Source organism: Bison bison, unplaced genomic scaffold, assembly GCF_000754665.1.
Source record: "Bison bison bison isolate TAMUID 2011002044 unplaced genomic scaffold, Bison_UMD1.0 scf7180017864225, whole genome shotgun sequence".
Classification (NCBI taxonomy): domain Eukaryota; kingdom Metazoa; phylum Chordata; class Mammalia; order Artiodactyla; family Bovidae; genus Bison; species Bison bison.
Window position 1 is genome coordinate 979856 of NW_011494797.1, and position 15811 is coordinate 995666.

A 15811-nucleotide genomic window follows, 5' to 3' on the forward strand; every position below is an offset into this window, starting at 1 on the left:
GGCCTTGCTTTTCTCCCCTCAAGAGCATTTAAAAATGGATCTACTTTATTTATCTTTTTTAAAAGGAAAAGTTGTAATTAGACAAATACCTTGAGTATTGAAAATAATGTTGTTTTATGTCAATTTAAAAATTTTTAACCATTTAATGATTTTTAATTATTTATAATTGCAGATATATTGGCAAAAATATTTTAAAGTGCCTATAATTCCATTTTAATATTCTTGCTTATTTCCTTTCATATTCTTATATGTTTGACCGTAGTCAATATAATGCACATATTTTCTGAATGTTATGTAGTTTCCTAAATTTTTTAATTTAAAAACTTTATAACATATAATGCACATAACAGGTTCAAATGAAAAAGGCATAAAATGAAATCCCTTTATCAATATCAGCTCCCAGCTATCCATTCTCATTTTTCTTTATTCTTCCAGATATAATTTATAAATATACAAGCACATTATATATTTCTTTATATATTTCATTATCCAAATGAAAGTATACTATAGACACTTCTGTGACTTTTACTCTTTATTTGTTTTACTTATTTTAAACACTTTTCTTTTAAAAGGCTGCATGCTGTTCTGTGGGCTTTCCAAGTGGCTCAGTGATAAAGAATTTGCCTGTAATGCAGGAGACACGGGTTCCATTCTTAGGTTGGGAAGATCCCCTGGAGGAGGAAAAGGCAACCCATTCTAGTGTTCTTGCCAAGAAAATTCCATGGACAGTGGAGCCTGGCAAACTACAGTCCATATGTTCACAAATAACATGGGCATGACTGAGCACACACGTATGGTATTCTCTAGCATGAAGTGAAAGTGAAAGTGAAGTCGCTCAGTCGTGTCCGACTCTCTGCGACCCAGTGGACTGTAGCCTACCAGGCTCCTCCGTCCATGGGATTCTCCAGGCAAGAATACTGGAGTGGATTGCCATTTCCTTCTCCATCTCTAGCATGAACTCACTGCCAAATTGGTCTCCTACTGATGGATGTTTAGGTGGTTTCTCATCTTTTGGTTTATGAACAATTCAGCAATAAATGAACATATAGGATAAGCGAGAGAATTACTGGCTGAAAAGTGAAATAAATGCATTTGAAATTTGGTAGATATTGCCAAATTGCCCTGTGGAAGGTTGAATGATTTTTTTCCTCTACCCAGCTACGTAGCAGAGGGACAGCTCCTCCACTCTCTCTCATTAGCCTGGTATATTATCACCTTTTCCAATTTTGCCAATTGATAGGTGAAAATATTTCAGTGAGTTTCATTTTCATTTCTTTTCTTCTAAATGAAGTTCAGCATCTTTTCACATATTTAAGGAACCTTTTGCATTTTCTTTTCTGTGGTCTGTCTGTTCACGTAGGATAATGAGTTCTGGGAAGAGAAAAAAAATGAAAAGTTCTTAGAATTAGGACTTCCCTGGTGGCTCAGATGGTAAAGAATCCACCCGTAGTACGGGAGACCTGGGTTCTATCCCTGAGTTGGGAAGATCGCCTGGAGAAGGGAACAGCTACCCACTCCAGTATTCTGGCCTGGAGAATTCCATGGACAGAGGAGCCTGGCAGGCTGCAGTCCATGGGGTTGCAAAGAGTCGGACACAACTGAGCGACTTTCACTTTCACTTTCAAGAGAAATAGTGAAATGCTTTGTTCTCTATGTAGTAAACTGAAAGTGGCTCAGCCGTGTCTAACTCTTTGCGAACCCACGGACTATACAGTCCATGGAATTCTCCAGGCCAGAATACTGGAGTGGGTAGCCTTTCCCCTCTCCAAGGGATCTTCCCAACCCAGGGATCACACCCAGATTTCCCACATTGCAGGTGGTTTATTTACCAGCTGAGCCACAAGGGAAGCCCAAGAATACTGGAGTGGGTAGCCCATCCCTTCTCCAGGGGCTCTTCCTGACCCAGGAATCGAACTGGGGTCTCCTGCATTGCAGGCGGATTCTTTACCAACTGACCTATGAGGGAAGCCCCCAAAGTTAGCAACAAATAAAACATCCTCTTTAAATATTTTATTTTTCTTGGAAACCTAATACTCTGTTCATATAAAAATGTGTTCTTAGGGGACTTCCCTGGCAGTCCAGTGGTTAAGACTTAGCCTTCCAATGCAGGGGGTATGGGTTCCATCCCTGTTGGGGAGCTAAGATCTCACATGCCTCAGGCCCAAAAATCCAGAACATAAAACAGAATATTGTAATAAACTCAGTGAAGATTTAAAAAATGGTCCACATAAAAAGAATCTTAAAATTTTACTGTGTTTTCTAGGGTTCACTAGCTTAAGGGAAGCTCACATTATAACTAATACCACATCCAACCTCTGCATCAGTGGTTAGGTATGTAGGTTAGTTAGTGGTTAGTACTCGGTTGATGTGCAGTAAACTCTTGTGAGGAGAATATCAGATTATTGAGCACTTATTACTGTGTCACTAGACGCCATGTAAACATAATTTTTTAACTTTACAAAACTGTGTGTGGTAAATATGGGGACAATAAAGCTCAGAGAGGCTAAGGGGAGTACAAGACCCTATATAAGTGGCTGAGCAGAGATGATAAGAAAAGTTTTCTACTCAAAAATTTCCCCACATTGAGTATTCCAGCTGCAATTTTGCCTTTTGTCTGTTTAGACAGTTCTTCCTCTGATCCCTTCACAATTGCTTTCGTGACCACTGAGGACATTTTGTCCTGTTAGATCATGTTGATGGGAAAGAAAGTGAAAGTGAAGTCGCCCAGTTGTGTCCGACTCTTTGCGACCCCATGGACTGTAGCCTACTGGGCTCCTCCGCCCATGGGATTTTCTGGGCAAAGGTACTGGAGTGGGGCACCATTTCCTTCTCCAGAGGACCTTCCCGACCCAGGGATGGAACCCAGGTCTACCTGCATTGCAGGCAGACGCTTTACCCTCTGAGCCACCAGGGAATTAACACTAATTGGTGAAGAGGCAGGTCTAAATGATTTTGCTTGACTTTTGGAAAGATAGGGCATTGATTTTATCATGAATAAGGATTCATGTTTTTAAAATGTCACATTTATTTTATTGAATCTATGTGTTTTAAAATACCTGAAATAGACAGCTGCTAATTCCTACCATCTTGGTGTATTTTGCAAGAGCTGAGGTACCAGCAAGGGTGGCTGGCCACCTCCTTGGGGCAGGATCTTCCAGGATGTCAGGGTTTCCATAGGCTCAGTTCTGGGCAAGGGGTGATTTTATTTTTCTTAACAATTGAAAAGCTATAATAATATTTAATTAAGTACAAGAAATACTCTTGACTGAAGTGTATATCACACATTCTATCATGATATACTCTTATTTATTTTCTTTATTGAAGTATACTTGATGTACAATATTGTATGTTACAAGTATACAATTTAGTGATTCCTAATTAAAATTTTAAAAATTATACAGAAGTGGGTTTCTTTTTAATATCATTTTACTTTATTTTAATTATTATTTATTTATTTTTGGGGAGCTGCACCATGTGGCTTGTAGGATCTTAGTTCCCTGACCAGGGATCAAACCTGTGCCCCCTGCATTGGAAGCTCAGAGTTGTAACCACTGTACCATCAGGGAAGCCCTGATTCACAATTTTTAAGGATTATGCTACACTTAGAGTTATTTAAAAACATTAGCTATAGTCCCTGTGTTTTACAGTATATCCTTGTAGCTTATTTTATAAATAATAGTTTGTAAGGATGTTTTGATCTTTAACTTGCACATCCTAAATGGTTAAACGGAGCTGAAAGGGTTCTTTTCAAGTCTAAATTTTATAAGGATAAACACATAGTCTATGCAGAAGAATTAAACCTAAGAGATGAACTGTATACACTTCATTATTGATGAATTATGAAGAAGGAAATGGCAACCCACTCCAATATTCTTGCCTGGAGAATCCCATGGATGGAGGAGGCTGGTGGGCTATAGTCCATGGGGTTGCAAATAGTTGGACATGACTGAGCAACTCAGCACATTGACGAATTAAGTAATATAATGGCAAACCATAATATATATACATATCTAAGATGGTTCTAGCATTGATTTGAGTTCCTCTCTTAGAGCTTTGGAGGCTCTTTAGCCTCGAATGGCCTGGGAGTATCTCAGTTCCTATTTAGAATCTCTTCTAACATCACCCTGGTCTCTTTTCAATCCGTATTGTTTGCCTATGATGTATGCCAAACTGGTCACATCTTTTAAAGCTGACATATTAACAGCAGAACTCTCCTGTAGTCCTCTGTTTGCATCTGTTCAAAATTTAATGCTTAAACTACAAGCTTTCTTTCTCAGGGATATCGCAGCTGAATTCCTAATGCTCTTGCTATTTCTTTTATATGCATATTATTATATCTTGTATACAATGTATATGATATAATTATATGTATACATATGTGTATTTTGTATACAATGCTATCATACAAAGCTATGCAGAAAGGGTGCTTTCCTTAGGTAACTCTTCCAAACTGCCTGAAAAAATACCTTCCATTCTGTCTGCTCAGGATGCAATGAGAGAGCAGGTAGAAAAGGAGAGGGAAAGAAAATTATAGTAAAATGAGAAATACCATCTGGGCTTAGCACTGTCCAGGAGACTCTATTGTTATTCAAATGCCCATTTTCTCTGGTGGTTTCTTGTCTCTCACTAAGTGTGCTGCCTATGGAGTACTCATCTCCCTGTGGGAGAGCTTAAGCTAAACTAAGTCACTTCAGTCGTGTCCGACTCTGTGCGACCCCATAGATGGCAGCTCATCAGGCTCCCCCATCCCTGGGATTCTCCAGGCAAGAACACTGGAGTGGGTTGCCATTTCTTTCTCCAATGCATGAAAGTGAAAAGTGAAAGGGAAGTTGCTCAGTCGTGTCCGACTCTTAGCGACCCCATGGACTGCAGCCTACCAGGCTCCTCCGCCCATGGGATTTTCCAGGCAAGAGTACTGGAGTGGGGTGCCATTACCTTCTCCGGTGGGAGAGCTTAGTAGTCAGCTAAGTAGAAATTGAGTGTTATGTAACTATTTCAAGCCTCTTACGTATGGCTTCTTTAGGTATATAAAACCAACATCTTGGCTATACCATGCTTCAAATCCTTGATAGAAGAAGGCAAGAATAAATAAATATTCCATAGCAATCTTGCTGTAGGCACAAATACTCTTCTTGTGTCAGAGATTCCACATGGCAGCAATCTGAATTTTCAGTCCCCTAAGTGAAGGTTGGCTTCCTAGGTGGCTCAGTGGTAAATAATCTGCCTGCCAATACAGGAAACACAAGTTTGATCCCTGAATTGGCAAGATCTCCTGGAGAAATGGCAACCCTCTCCAGTAGACAGAGGAGGCTGATAGGGTACAATCTATGGAGTCACAAAAGAGTTGGACACAACTTAGCGACTAAATGACAACAATGACAAGAGAGAAGGTTGTTAGTAACTTTATCCTCCAGTGATCTTGAGAAAGATATGCATGTTTTCCCTGTACTTTATTAAGTTTCTTTATGCCTCTAAGCACAGTATTTGTTGATCAATTGCTTTCTTCTGCAAGGTTGCATTAAAAAATTTTTACCTTGAAAGCCCATGTAATCACATTTTATTCAATACTGCTTTGCAAGTTGAAATGTAGCATTATTTTTTCCTTCCTATACCTATGTTTACTTTGTTGGAATAAGATAGCCTAAGTTTGTGTACCAAAATTTGTAACCTCATTTCTGAGGCACTCAATTATTAATGCTAAAATATAAGTATAAATCTCTATAGCAGATAGAAGGCAACAGCAGTTTACTTTTACTTTGCTTTTGCTTTTATTTATGCCCTCGAATTATGTTTACAGAGATAGTAGCTTATTTTCAACCTGTGTTCAACAAAGATGGGGCTTCCCTGTTGGCTCAGATGGTAAAGAATCCACCTGCGGTGTAGAAGACCTGGGTTCGATCCCTGGGTTGGAAAGATCCCCTAGAAAAGGGAATGGCTGGGAAATCCCACAGACAGAGGACCCTGGCAGTCTGTAGCTCTTTGGGTCACAAGAGTCGGAGATGACTGAGTGAATAACACTTTTCAACAAAAATACCACTGGTTTATCAAAAGCAATTCAGGTTATTTCATTTAGGAACAATGTTCACAACTTTATCAAAAATACCTAGGCTCCCTGTTGCCCTGCTTCTCTTTGTAGCCTCTGGATACATTGTTGCTCACAGAATTTTGTCTCTTGCCTATTTTGCATCTCCTTGGCATATGCTGGCCTTTTTTTTTTTTTTTAAACTACATTCTATAAATTGGTTCATCTGTATGTAGTTCCTATTAGAGCTTTTATTGCATAATGTTTAACGGCTCATCTGAGACCTATAATCTTCTCCTTATTACTCTTCCCCTGTTCTTGCCCTCCAAATTATGAATTTCTTTAGAGTCTCATCCCCTCCCTAATTGTTTACCCTTCCACACCTGGTGAATTCTGGTGTTTTCACCCAGTTATTTGCCTCTTACAGCATTGACTCTACATCTTTCTCTGCCCTGAGATTCTCTTATCTCTCTCTCTTTTTTTTTTAAAAATCACAGTTTGATCTCTGACTTCAACTCAGATGGTTTCTAAAAGTTTAAGAGATATTGTGCGGCCTTTCTTAGAAAGTACATTCTGATACACGCCTTTTTCTGTGTATCAGTTAGCACTTGGTTCAACTGCTTAAAATAGAAAACCAAAATTACAGAAGTCTAAGCAACAAATAAAGAGGTTTATTTTTCTCTTTGTGTAAAAGAACTCCGGTGGCAGGTGGCTCAGCCTTGGTATAGTATCTCCATAGTCATCATCAACTCCCTCTGTCTTTCTGCTTAACCATCCTTGGTGCGTGGCTTCTTAGCTTTGCTTGCGGGCTGCTAAGATAGCTGCTGCAGCTTCAGCCATCACACCCATGTTCCAGGAAGCGAGGAGGGATGGAGAGGGAAAAGGGGCCCCTTTTAAGCTGAGACAACCATCTTTAACAAGATTTTCTAGAAGTCCTAGCCAGTGATTTCCAGCTAAATCTCATGGATACCTTGGCACATTGCTTCACCACAAACACCAAAGAAGTTACCGAGAAAGAAGAGGAGAAAGGCTATTTGGTAAGCAATCAATAGTGCTTGCTACTTTTAGACATTGCGCATCTATTGCTCAGGCTCCACACTTGAGGCAGGCTCCTGAGGCCAGACCTGGAGCATGGAGCTCTCTCTGGGAAACTTCTAACCTTATCTGGAGCTCCCAGAATTTTACCGCACGTGATATTGTTTTCAGAGACCTACACCAACAGCTAACGCTCAGCTCCTTTTCCAGAGTTAATGCCCCTTCTCAAAGAGGAACTTCTGAACTCTACTTGTGAGAGACATGATGTCTCGAATTATCATGTGTTCCTTCAAAGCTGTTGCTCATTCAATAAGCTTGATGCCTTTTATTCCCTCGGGGCTTAAATTCTGTGACTCAAAGACAAGATTTCAGAACTCAGAAAATATTTTCTCTCTGTGAAAGCCCAGGTCTTACAATTTGATGTTTTGGTTTTTAACATGTATCTTGTATTGACCAAAAAATACAGTCACAACCTAAAAGTAGAGTTATTTTATTTGGCGGGAATGTTTAGGACTCCGAGTCCAGGAGACAGCATCTCAGTGGCTCTGAGAAAACTGCTCCAAGAAGGCAGGAGGGGAAGTCCTGCTATATACAAGTTTGCAACAAAGGGAACAGGCAGTCTTAACATCAAAGATCAGGTATCAAATTAAGGAATGTAGCATTCTGTGCATGGGATGGTGTAAGCCTCTGGGCTCACTGAATTCATTCCTTTCATATGCGCCTCAACTATCTGGGGTCAATCTTGTTTCCTTGTTCTTATTGCTTCCTGGATTCTCCCAGCTCCTCAGCAATCACCACGGGGGGGTGGTGTGTGGCAGCAGTTTTAGGAGCCCTCATGCCCATTCGGAGGCCAGAAATCGCTGATGGTTGTGACATGTCTTGTTTATTAATATGGCAGGAGATATTTTCATTTCATACTTGCCATGAACTTTAAAAATCCATTCAGGAAAAAAATCCTTTCAGTAAATCACTTGATTCTTTTCACTATCGTGAATGTAGACACGTGAGACAATTCAGGTAGAAAGCTACAAGGAACCTTGGGTAAAATCTGAAACTATTATCTACTAAATAAGCAGCAGTAGTACAAACCAGAAAGTGAAATTGTTAATTGCTCAGTTGTGCCTGACTCTGTGCAAGCCCATGGACTCTAGCACGCCAGGCTTCCCTCTCCTTCACTCTCTCCTGGAGTTTGCTTAAACTCGTGTGCATTGAGTCGATGATGCCATCCAACCATCTTACCCTCTGTCACCCTCTTCTCCTCCAGCCCTCAATCTTTTCCAGCTTCAGGGTCTTTTCCAGTGAGTCGGCTCTTCACACCAGGTGGCCGAAGGATTGGAGCTTCAGCTTCAGCATCAGTTCTTTCAGTGAATATTCAGGGTTGGTTTCCTTAAGATTGATTGGTTTGATCTCTTGTTGTCCAAGAGACTCTAAAAAGACTTCTCCAGCACCACCGTTAGAAAGCATCAGTTCTTCAATGATCAGACTTCTTTATGGCAAGAATACTGGAGTGGGTTGCCAAGCCCTGCTCCAGGGGATCTTCCCGACCCAGGGATTGAACCCGGGTCTCCTGCGTTGCAGATGGATTTGTTGCCACCTGAGTCACTAGGGAAGCCCTTGGATGAGTTGTACAAAATATAAAAGTACTTTGCATGGCACTGCCATCAGCCAACAGAAACTTATTAAACATCGACTCTGTCCAAATTATAGACTAAGCCTAAAATTCCAAAGGTGAAAAGACTTTATCTCTGACTTTTAGGGGTTAGGAGTCTCATTATGGAAAATTGATAAACAAATAAGTGGTAGTATAACTTCACCAGTGCCATACTGGTGGACGGATAAATGAATTCATTTAACCTGTGTTTACTGAAGTAAGTATCTCCTTTCCCCTATGTGACAAGCCCTGGAGTGACCGACAGACCCTGCAGGCAGAGGGAAGGAAAATCAGACAGAGTCCCTGGGCTCCCTGAACCACTAGGAGTGAAAGAGGACCTCTAACGGCCTGGGCTGAACGCTCATGTTTGTGTCCTATTGCAAAATCAGGACCATAAATGTGAAATTTTGCTGTTAATATTTTAAAACACGTAATAATTGCTGTCTTTGAAAAGGACTTTGACAGCTTTCTTGAGAAAATAAAACAGCACTATGCACAACGTTTTTAGACTTTTTTTTGCTGGCCTAACACTGAGAATTCAAATGAGAGGCTTATACAGTGAGCACCTAGAAGGGTGGGAGAAATTTGAAGACCCGTTTTGGATGTTTTCTTTCTTTCTTTTAATTATCCATTTGTTTTATACTATCGGTAAACACAATGTCTCCTTTCTTCCTTGTTAAAAGCAAAGCATCTGAATATTGGCTGCACTATATATCTGATCATACTTGCCTTTTTTTCTGAATGTAATAATTAACATGAATTTGTTGAAGGCCTCAAATATTCTTAAACCAGTGCTGCATCTGCAACATGAACCTTACTTTGTTCACTTAACAAAGGGGTTTATGGAGTGATATACCATACAGCCTTGAAAGTGAAAAGCAAAGTGTCAGTCCCGAGTCATGTCCAACTCTGCCCCCATGGACTATAGTCTGCCAGGCTCCTCTGTCCATGGAATTTTCCAGGCAAGAATACTGGAGTGGGTTGCCATTCCCTTCTCCAGGGGATCTTGCCAGTAGGTATGTCACCAAGAAGTTCCTGATGTCGAGAAAAACCAACTTCATTTCATTTTAGAGAAAGTTCCAATTAGATTGGCCCGATTAGAACAGCCCCATCAATATTGGCAGGGCTTCCCCAGTGACTCAGTGGTGAAAAATACGTCTGCTATGGCAGGAGACACTGGTTCTATTCCTGGGTCAGGAAGATCCCCTGGAGAAGGAAATGGCAACCCACTCCAGTATTCTTGCCTGGGAAATCCCATGGACAGAGGAGCCTGGCAGGCTACAGGCGATGGGGTCACAAAAGAGTCAGACACGACTTGGTGACTGAACACACATCCATCGGTGTTAACACTGCGTTCAACTGTCTTGCAGGTCCTTCATTCCTTCACTGATGCCATTTTTGACGAGTGGATGAAAAGATTCAATCCCCCTGTGGATGCCTGGCCTCGGGAGCTGGCACCCATTGGTCACAATCGGATGTATAACATGGTTCCTTTCTTCCCTCCGGTGACTAATGAGGAACTCTTTTTAACCGCAGACCAACTTGGCTACAGTTATGCCATTGATCTGCCAGGTAACTAATGCAACTTCTAAATGCCTGATTCATTAATCTTCTAAAGAGGCTTTCTTTTCTTTTTTCCTTTCTTTTTCTTCTAAATCAAGACCTTAAATTGAAGTGCTCAGATCTAGTTAAGTTTATTGGCAATTTTTTAGAGTATGTATAGTTACAAAATGAGCCTTTAAACTACCAATTAAACATCAGAAAAGGGACTGTTGGATGACTCTTGTTTTAGAAAATTGAAAGTTGTTAAGAGAATTTATTTCAGGGCAAGTATCTACAACTGCACCTGATCTGACAGTTGAAAACCAGCCATGGTTTGAAATGCCTAACCAATAAAATCAAAATGCAGTAGCCACAGATGGATGGCGACTAGCAGGACCTCTTAGAGATCTTTACTTAAAGGCAAGGCTGGGTTTAAGGTGAGGCAAATGCAGCACTTGCCTCAGGCACAAAGTTCAAAGGGAAGCCAAAAATTCAGTAATTGAGCTAAGTAATTATATAATGCAATATTATCAAAAACCCAAATTAATGCCCCCCAAAAAAAATCCATGTTGAATACAGTATCAAAATTTTAAAGCCAGGCTGTTGTTTGTTTTATATCTCTGTGTTAGTTTGTAAGTAGGCCATTTATTTTTTTTCCCAGTTAACCCACACCACCCCGCCGGGGGGGTTTTTAAAAATGACAATGACCTGCCAGTAGATTGGGCTGTGTGGGACTTCATGGGTACACTTTTTTAAATGAATTTTTTAAATCATGTTTTTATTCTTTAAAAAAATAATTTTACTTATGTATTTTTGGCTGTGCTGGGTCTCTGTTGCTTTGCGAAGGCTTTCTCTAGTTGCAGTGAGCGATGACCACTCTTGGATGCGGTGTTCAGGCTTCTCACTGCAGTGGCTTCTCTTGTGGAGCACAGTCTCTCGGTACGTGAGCTTCGGTAGCTGTAGCACTCTGGAGATACGGCATGTTGCGTCCAGAGTACGGGCTCAGTAATCGTGGTGCATGGGCGTAGTTGCACAGGCATGTGGAATCTTCCCGGACCAGGTATCGAACCCATGTCCCCTGCATTAGCAGGTGGATTCCTAATCACTGTACCACCAGGGAAGTCCTGAAGTCATGTTTTTAAGTTGTAGATTTTTTATTAGCTTTTCCACTTGGTTCAAAATACAGAAAGATATTTTGATAAATGTAGGGGCATCCTTTTTTTTTTTTTTTTAATTTGCCCAGGCCCCAATATAGCTCCATGTGCCATTCAACCTTCGGACAGGTTGATAAAGGAAAGGTAAAACAGTAAAAAAAAAAAAAAAAAATCTCTTAATTTGTCAAGAAGCTGAAAAACACACAGCCTATGTGCTGATGGCATTTTCCCATTAATGTCTATTTTGTCTTCTCTAAATCTCAGCCTGCAAAGTAATCGACCATTTCTGAGGTCACATCTCTCTCCCCTGGTGTCTTACTCCCTCCCTGCCCCCTTCTCTCTCAACTTTCAAAACCTTTCAGACCCTGGACTCTGCCCTCTGTTTTCCCTTCCAGTTCTGCATCTACTGCACCTTGTTCTCTTTACTGATTTGAAGTTTCTCTTCTTTGGGCTGCTGAGGTGAGAATGTCTCTTTGAAACTTTTCTCATTTCTCTGGGATTGAACATAATAATAATCAGAAAGTTTGGCATGTGCTTCTGACCGTGCTTCCATGGCCTCTGACATCAGTCAATTAACAGATATAACCTGAGAGTCTAAATATGCCCAGAATGCATTAACTCATTAGAAGATACAAATCACATTGTTTTATTGGTTTGACAAAAATTTACGTCCTCTCTGAGGCCACATAACTATAACCCAAGATTGAAGAAGGGAGAGAGGGATTTGGGAAAGGAGCTGGGTCCTGAACTGGATTAAAGAGATGGAGGGACTTCCCTGGGAGTCCAGTGGTTGAGTCCACATCTTCTAATGCAGGGGACTCAGGTTCAATCTCTGGACGGGGAACTAAGATCCCACATGCTGTGCCGTGTGGTCAAAAAAAGAAAAAAGGTTTTTTAAAAAAGAGATGGTGGTTTTAGGTAGGTTGGGGGAAAGAAAGGGGCATTTTAGATTGAAGACAGGCAGGGAACAGGACTATGACAGACACATGTAGTCCATATAGAGGACCATGAGAAGAAAACCTGGCTGCAGTGAAAGGCTTGAGTAATTAACTGTGAATTAAGGCTGGATCTGAGAGAATGCCTGGTTATCAGGGACTGTAAAAGTTGGGCAGAAACCACAATAAGATCCCACTTTATACCCATTAGGATGGCTGCTACCAAGAAAGCAGAAAATAACAAGTGTTGATGGGAATGTGGAGAAAATGGAATCCTCATGCATTGCTGGTGGGAATGTTAGCATAGGCTCTGTGAAAAACAATACAGTAGCTCCTCAAAAAATTAAACACAGATTTACCATGCGATCTAACAATTCCGCTTCTGGGCATAGACCCCAGAGAATTGTAAGCAAGTACTCCAGCAGATATTTGTACACCTCTATTCATAGCAGCATTATTCACAAAAGGCAAAAGGTGGAAGCAATAAGAGGGAGATACAAGAGGGAGGGGACATATGTGTGCTATGGCTTATTCATATTGATGTGTGGCAGAAATCAACACACTATTGTAAAGCAGTTATCCTCCAATTAAAAATAAATAATTTTTTAAAAGATGGGAGCAACCCAAGTACCCACTGATAGATAAGCAAAATAACAACAGATAAAATATGGTCCATACACACAATGGAATATTACTCAGCCTTAAAAAGGAAGGAAGTCCTGACACATGCTGTAACATGGGTGAATCTTGAAGACATGCTAAGTTAAATAAACCAATCACAAAAGGATAAAACCTATATGATTCCACTGTATGGGGCACCTATAGTAGTCAGATTCATAGACACAGAAAGAGTGGTTGCTTGTTGCTAGAGAGTGGGAAGGGATGGAGGACTAGAGAATTATTATTTCAGTTTTGCAGGGAAAAAAGTTCTATGGATGAATAGTGGTGAGGAATGTCAACAATGTGAATGTATTTAATGTCACAGAACTTAAAAATGGTTAAGGTGATAAAATATGTGTCATATATGTTTTCCCACAATTAAAAAAAAAAGAAGTAATTTTTTAAAAAAGCTAGGCAGAAGAGTTTGGACAATAACAAAAGACAATCATTTTTGGCTCCTGAACAAAGAAATGACGGAATAAAAACCTGTATTTTAAGAAGATGAGGATGGCAATTGTTGCAGGAAAAGACAAATTAAAATCCTTTTGGGGAAACCCCATCAGGATGAGTCAGGGTCCTCTGTGAGACTGGAGAGAAAGGACTAGAAGGACAGTCTTACATTTAGAGAAGTGTAGAGTACAGAACAAGAACCCACTTCAGAAAAACTGATTTTAAGAACAACTGCCCAAGGATAATTTTTAAGGAAACGACAAATAGGCATAAATACATTAGAAGTGAAATCCATTAATTTTTTGGAAAAGTGCTTATAAAATATATTTAAATAGAGGATTGTATTTATCATGTAATGATCCCAATTTTATTCACAACTATTTAAATGGGTCCAAATTTCTTCTACTCTTGCTCTTGAATGACCCCTGTTATAATCTCCAGTATCATCCGTCTTACTCACTGATCACTCCATAAAAAAAGGTAGAGACAACAGCAGAATTTCTAGACCTGGCTGTTGTATATTTTGCAGTTCTCCAGATACCATTTTAGCATGCACTTTTACAAATGAGTTTCTAACTCACAAAAGTAGTTATATACTTCCTTGGAGGGTTTATTCTGTATAAGTATTTATCATAAGGAATTTTTAAAATACAATAAGCTATATTCAAACAATGGAATGTCATTTTCCACTTCCACACACAAAAAAAGTTATGGATATGATAAATAGTTCATAAGGAAGGAGAAAAATTTTATTCCAGTCAGTGTAGTTTTGCCGTATCAACAAAAGCACATGTAAAAGACAAATTGGTTTATTCTTCCCTTTTCTAAGAGTGTTCAGCTGATGAAAACCCCAATTGTAAGACTCTTTTCTTCTGCTTTAATTTCAGTTGAAGAAACTCCAGATTGGACCACAGTGCTCTCAGTGGTTACGGGGATGCTCGTGGTTTTGGTTGTCCTTTTTGCATTGCTTCTTTTCCTTCAATATAGAAGACTCCGAAAAGGGTATACACCCTTAGTGGAGACACAGCTAAGCAACAAAAGATACACCGAAGAAGCCTAGATGCTCACACCTTGCTCTAGAGAAGAGGCTGACCAAGCCATAGTTCTGACTGACAACCTGCAAATGAACCCTCACTGTTCTTCCTTTCGTTGAAGAGCTTTGGCATAGCCCCTCCTGCTATGGTGATGATCCCAAGTATGGAAGATGTGTAGAAACTCTAGTTTCTGGTTTGCTTGTTTGTTTAACAAACAAGCTAAAGTGCTTGAGGGTATCTCTACCATCAAACAAAGGTACAGCTGATGACAGCTGGTGGTATCTGATAATAATCCCCATACTGATTGATTAAGCCACCTCATGTTCTGATCCCCTCCAAAATCAATACAGTGGACTCACTGAAATATGCAGGTCAGTGTAATTTGAGAACTGGACCAGGTCATGGTTACATCTTTCTTAACTCATGTTTCTTCCTTTGTAAAGGAGGGCAGGAAGGTGGCAGGTGCTGCTTGAGTCTCCAAGGTCTCTTTTAGGCGTAACCATCTATGCTTTTAGGTGGATTCTTGATCATCTTCCCGAGGCTTCTTTTTTCTTTTTCTTTCCAGTCTTTAAAATGGCCTTGAAGATGAAAAGAGGCCTTATTTTCCATATGGGAATAAGAATGGATGAATGAATGATCAGTTTGGTTCTCTTTTATAAATTAGATGTTACAGAGTTTATAAAGGGTCTGCAGTTCTTAACAGCAGAGCTCTCACAAGAATCAATAGCTGAATAAACATTGATCCTATAGTGGTAAGTGAACAGACGAGGATTAAATTAGTTTAAATTAATCTAGTTGATTAATATACTCTTTTGAACTTATTAACGAGTACAGCATCACTCTTTCTGGGAAAGTCTGACTGGAGAAGTTTGGTGAGCTTCTAAGCCTGAACAGGAGACAATTTGATTAGCATTCCATTGCCCTGATCATTTGGCTGAAAGTGAAAGTCCCTCAGTCGTGTCTGACTTTATGCGACCCTACGGAGAAGGCAATGGCACCCCACTCCAGTACTCTTGCCTGGAAAATCAATGGATGGAGGAGCCTGATAGACTGCAGTCCATGGGGTCTGAGAGTCGGACACGACTGAGTGACTTCGATTTCACCTTTTACTTTCATGCATTGGAGAAGGAAATGGCAACCCAGTCCAGTGTTCTTGCCTGGAGAATCCCAGGGATGGGGGAGCCTGGTGAGCTGCCGTCTATGGGGTCGCACAGAGTTGGACATGACTGCAGCGACTTAGCAGCATCAGCATGGACTATATAGTCCATGGAATCCTCCAGGCCAGAGTAGAGTGGGTAGCCTTTCCCTTCTCCAGGGGATCTTCCCAA

The 15811-nt window shown here is 40.3% G+C and overlaps 1 protein-coding gene across 2 annotated transcripts in view; it reads left to right on the top strand.

Moving 5' to 3' along the window:
- The window catches only part of DCT (dopachrome tautomerase), a 40625-nt gene extending 25782 nt beyond the window's left edge, over positions 1 to 14843 (top strand). Inside the window, exons 7-8 of one of the 2 annotated variants that reach the window (XM_010845865.1) lie at positions 10079 to 10280; positions 14337 to 14843. In XM_010845865.1, the coding sequence (XP_010844167.1) occupies positions 10079 to 10280; positions 14337 to 14509 (375 nt within the window). In that variant the 3' untranslated portion in view covers positions 14510 to 14843. Of the gene's footprint in view, positions 1 to 10078; positions 10281 to 14330 lie in introns of both variants that reach the window. The other variant, XM_010845864.1, reaches the window with a different exon arrangement.
- The last annotated feature ends 968 nt before the right edge of the window (positions 14844 to 15811 follow it).